Genomic DNA, 4,282 nt, shown 5'->3' with positions numbered 1-4,282 from the left:
TATATTAAGATGGAGTCTCGCTCTGTCGCCCAGGCTGGAGTGCAATGGTGCGACCTGTGCTCACTGCAACCTCTGCTTCCGGGTTCAAGCAATTCTCCTGCCTCAGCCTCCCAAGTAGCTGGGATTACAGGTGCCCACCACCACACATGGCTAATTTTTATATTTTAGTAGAGACGGGGTTTCACCATATTGGCCAGGCTGGTCTCGAACTCCTGACCTCGTGAGCCGCCCACCTCGGCCTCCCAAAGTGCTGGGATTGCAAGTGTAAGCCACTGTGCCTGGCCCAGCCTTCTTTTCTAATATGTGCATTTAAGACTAAACTCTCCCTATAAATACTGTCTTGATATATCCCACCAGTTTTGATATGAAGCATTTTTATAACTCAGTTCTAAGTATTTTTACATTTCTATTATGATACTTTTCATTGACCTATAAGTTATTTATAATTGTCTGTTACTTTTCACACGGGATTTTCTGTATATCTTTTTGTAATTTACTTCTAACTTAATTGCATTGTGGTCGAAGAATGTAGTCTGTATGACACCATTTCTTTGAGGTTTGTCGAGACTTGCTTTATAGCATAGCACTTTAATCATTTTTATAAATGGCCCATGTGTACTTAAGATGAACGTTTATTCTTTAATTGTTGCATGCGGAGTTATCTTTTTGTAATGAAGCCAGGTCAGTATGTAAATTTGTGCACGATTTATAAATAAGGAAGCAAAATTGTAAATAACACTCTACGCATTGGTTCTTGGTCATTTCTTTATAGCTGAAGTATTACAAGATGCTGAAATGCCAACCAAAGATTAAATTATGTTTAACAGAACTTGCTGTTATGTAGATATTATCATGTCACAACTCTTGGAAAATTAACAACCTTCGTATCATATCTGGCAGATAACGATAGCAGCAAACACTGACATGGTGCTTGTTATGCGCCAAGAACAGTTCTAAGCCTTCTGCATATATTAAATTTGTTTAGCTCTTAAAACCGTCCTATGAGATGGGTACTGTTTTCTGTTTTTGTTTTTTTTTTTTTTTTTTTTTTGAGGCGGAGTCTCGCTCTGTCGCCCGGACTGGAGTGCAGTGGCCGGATCTCAGCTCACTGCAAGCTCCGCCTCTCGGATTTACGCCATTCTCCTGCCTCAGCCTCCGGAGTAGCTGGGACTACAGGAGCCCGCCACCTCGCCCGGCTAGTTTTTGTATTTTTAGTAGAGACGGGGTTTCACTGTGTTAGCCAGGATGGTCTCGATCTCCTGACCTTGTGATCCGCCCGTCTCGGCCTCCCAAAGTGCTGGGATTACAGGCTTGAGCCACCGCGCCCGGCCGAGATGGGTACTGTTTTCATCTCCATTTTACAAATGTGAAAACTGAGGTAGGGAGCATTCCAGTAATTTACCCAAGATCTTAAAGCTAGTAAGCAAGGAAGCGGGAATTTGAACCCAGGCAGTCTGGATCCAGAAGCCATACTTTTAAACCACTATACATACCATCTCTCTCAGAAAAATAAACAGATTTCTGCAGCCATCCATCAAAACTGTGCCTTCCATAAGTAGATATATCTGTTTTGATGAGGTTACTACATGAGTTAAATAATTGTGCTGCAACCAAACTTGTGTCTGTCTCTGAAATATTGGCCCTCAATATTCAACTTAGTTTTTAAAAATTACATTAATGCCTCTGGATTTTGTTACTATAAAAGCATATATCATTTCATGTTTATAATGTTATATAATTTCTTAGGTACACTTCACGTTGGTGATGAAATTCGAGAAATCAATGGCATCAGTGTGGCTAACCAAACAGTGGAACAGCTGCAAAAAATGCTTGTAAGTAAATGAAAGTTTTTCCTTTCCTAAAATTGACTTTTACTCTGTTAGCTTGTTTTTAAATACACAGATGAGGAGTATTCTGTAATCAGAGAATTTCTGGTACCATATTTATGTGGACTTGAACTTATATAACATTCACAAAACTGACAACTAGAAAAATGTTGAAATACAATGGAGTTTACAAACATTTTGCCTGTCTTTAGCAATGTGGGCTTTAACACTCTCCTTTTATCCTTTATCTCCTGTTTCTTACTAAGCAGATGTTTAAAGAAAACCTTTTCAGCTTTTATACATGTGAACTAGTTTCTCACTGACCTCAACTCTCCTGACATCAGCAGTGTCAGAAACCTCTTTCCTGTTGAGCTGAGTCATAGCCAGCTGTCGTGGATTTCTCTACAGCATAGAAGGGAGGAAAGCCATGGTTCACCAGGCCATTTTTGACCATACATATCCAAAATCTGTATTCGAATTAGGCTTTGGATTTTTAAAAAAGGCAAAATGACAGCCTTTGCCTGTGTTCATTGTCACAGCAAGCAGACAGAGGTGTTTTGGGCCTCTGGTCCCTTTTCCCACTGCAGTGTAGTAGCCCCCAGGTTATGAATACCTATTAAGTATGAAATAAACTTCACAGACTCACCAAAAAAAAATTTTTAAAGCCAAAATTAGTGAGCAAAAAGTGGCTGGGTGCGGTGGCTCACGCCTATAATCCCAGCACTTTGAGAGGCCAAGGTGGGCGAATCACCTGAAGTTGGGAGTTTGAGACCAGCCTGGCCAACATGGTAAAACCCTGTCTCTACTAAAAATACAAATATCAGCAAGGCATGGTGGCACATGCCTATAATTCCAGCTACCTGGGAGGCTGAGGCAGGACAGTCACCAGAACCTGGGAGGCAGAGGTTGCAGTGAGCCAAGATGCTGCCACTGCACTCCAGCCTGGATGACAGAGCAAGACTCTCTCAAAATAAATAAATAAAAATTTTAAAAAAGTGAAAAGCATATTCTATGGGGTATACCATTATAATGTGGCATACTCAATATAATTTTTATGTAATTACCTAGTTTATTATCTAATTCAATGTATATTCACTTTTGAAAGGCATGTCACTTAGAAAGTTTTGTATTCATGTCTATAAAAAGGTGACCATTGAAGATCTGTGAGACCATTGCTATATGAGTAAGGCAATCGGCTGCTGGGCTTTTCCCAGGAACTTCCTCTACTGTTAACTCAAGCAGTCCCTGCTTCATGACTAGGTTTCATTGTCGGGCTGTGTGCTCTCAGATGGCTTGTGCTAATTGCCCCCACATATTTTGAGTGGCTTCTTACATGGTTTTGCGAACATTTGTTTGTAAGAAAACTTTTCTTTCTTTTTTTTCCCCCCTCTCCAGAGGGAAATGCGGGGGAGTATTACCTTCAAGATTGTGCCAAGTTACCGTACTCAGTCTTCATCCTGTGAGGTAATGACTCTAACAAACCACCCCCATCTCCTCTCAGTTCTTAACTAACTGTCCGCTGATGGCTGTATGTTTTTGCTTTCTGGGAGATTGTTTCTGCCTGTGCTGTTAGATCACTGCACACCAATTTTACAACAAAGATAACGGAACAGAGTAGGTCCCATCCACCTACTCAGCCCTGCTTCCATGTGGATCTCCTCAGCACTTGAACTTTTTGCAGGCTGAAATCTGAACAAAATGTGGAGAAGTTATAAATAATGACATAAGGCTTAATAAGGAAAAAACGGAGTGTCTGAGGGAAAAAAACTAAAGGCCATAATTGCAATAATATTTCCAGGAAGTTCATTCACTTCCCTTGTTAAGAAATCACATAGATAGTTCTTCTTTCCAAGAATCTGAGAAGTGATCTATTTCTGTTGAGATAGAGTTGTTCATGTAATTGCGACGGGTCTCTAGATGGAAGTCTGCAATGAATTGATAATTGACTTCACTAGAGGGAAATAGGCTTTTGCAACCTTTTGTAAAATTGTTCAAATTTAGAATGGTATGTCATCTGTAAACAAGTAAGTTTTCTAGAGTAATACAGCCCCGAAGTTTCTTTCTTGAAATAGGTTTATCCTATAGAAATTATAGTTCTTCTAACCTATATTATTCAGTTTCGTGTTGGTTATTAAATGAGATTCAAAAATCTATTCTTTTTATATTGGAAATATAAATGGGCATAAATGGTATCATCCTTTGGTCATTGCACATTCAGCTCGAGTGTTATTTATTGAAGCTTGTTCTTTCATGTGCATCTTCTAAGAATGTGTGCATCAATATGAAGTACACATTTCCTAAAGTTAATTTTTAAGACTGACAGGTAACTTATTGGATTTGTACTTAGAAGAACCTGAGAGAGAAATTGTAATACTTCTAGTCTCTAGTGATGGTGTAAATTTTATAAGAAAAATCAGAGGCTTCATATTTTTTTAAAACCTATTGAAGATACATAT

At 39.2% G+C, this 4,282-nt stretch overlaps 1 protein-coding gene across 1 annotated transcript in view; it reads left to right on the top strand.

Annotated features, from left to right (window-relative positions):
- Positions 1-4,282, top strand: part of LOC108513361 (peripheral plasma membrane protein CASK-like) — a gene marked incomplete at its 5' end in the record, with an annotated part of 161,015 nt that overhangs the window by 107,016 nt on the left and 49,717 nt on the right. Inside the window, 2 exon segments of the mRNA XM_017849106.1 lie at positions 1,747-1,832; positions 3,222-3,290. Coding sequence (XP_017704595.1) covers positions 1,747-1,832; positions 3,222-3,290 — 155 coding nt within the window.

Source organism: Rhinopithecus bieti, unplaced genomic scaffold, assembly GCF_001698545.2.
Source record: "Rhinopithecus bieti isolate Rb0 unplaced genomic scaffold, ASM169854v2 scaffold_32986, whole genome shotgun sequence".
NCBI lineage: Eukaryota > Metazoa > Chordata > Mammalia > Primates > Cercopithecidae > Rhinopithecus > Rhinopithecus bieti.
The sequence above is the reverse complement of the archived record's forward strand: the minus strand, read 5'-3'. Positions and strand labels throughout refer to the sequence as shown.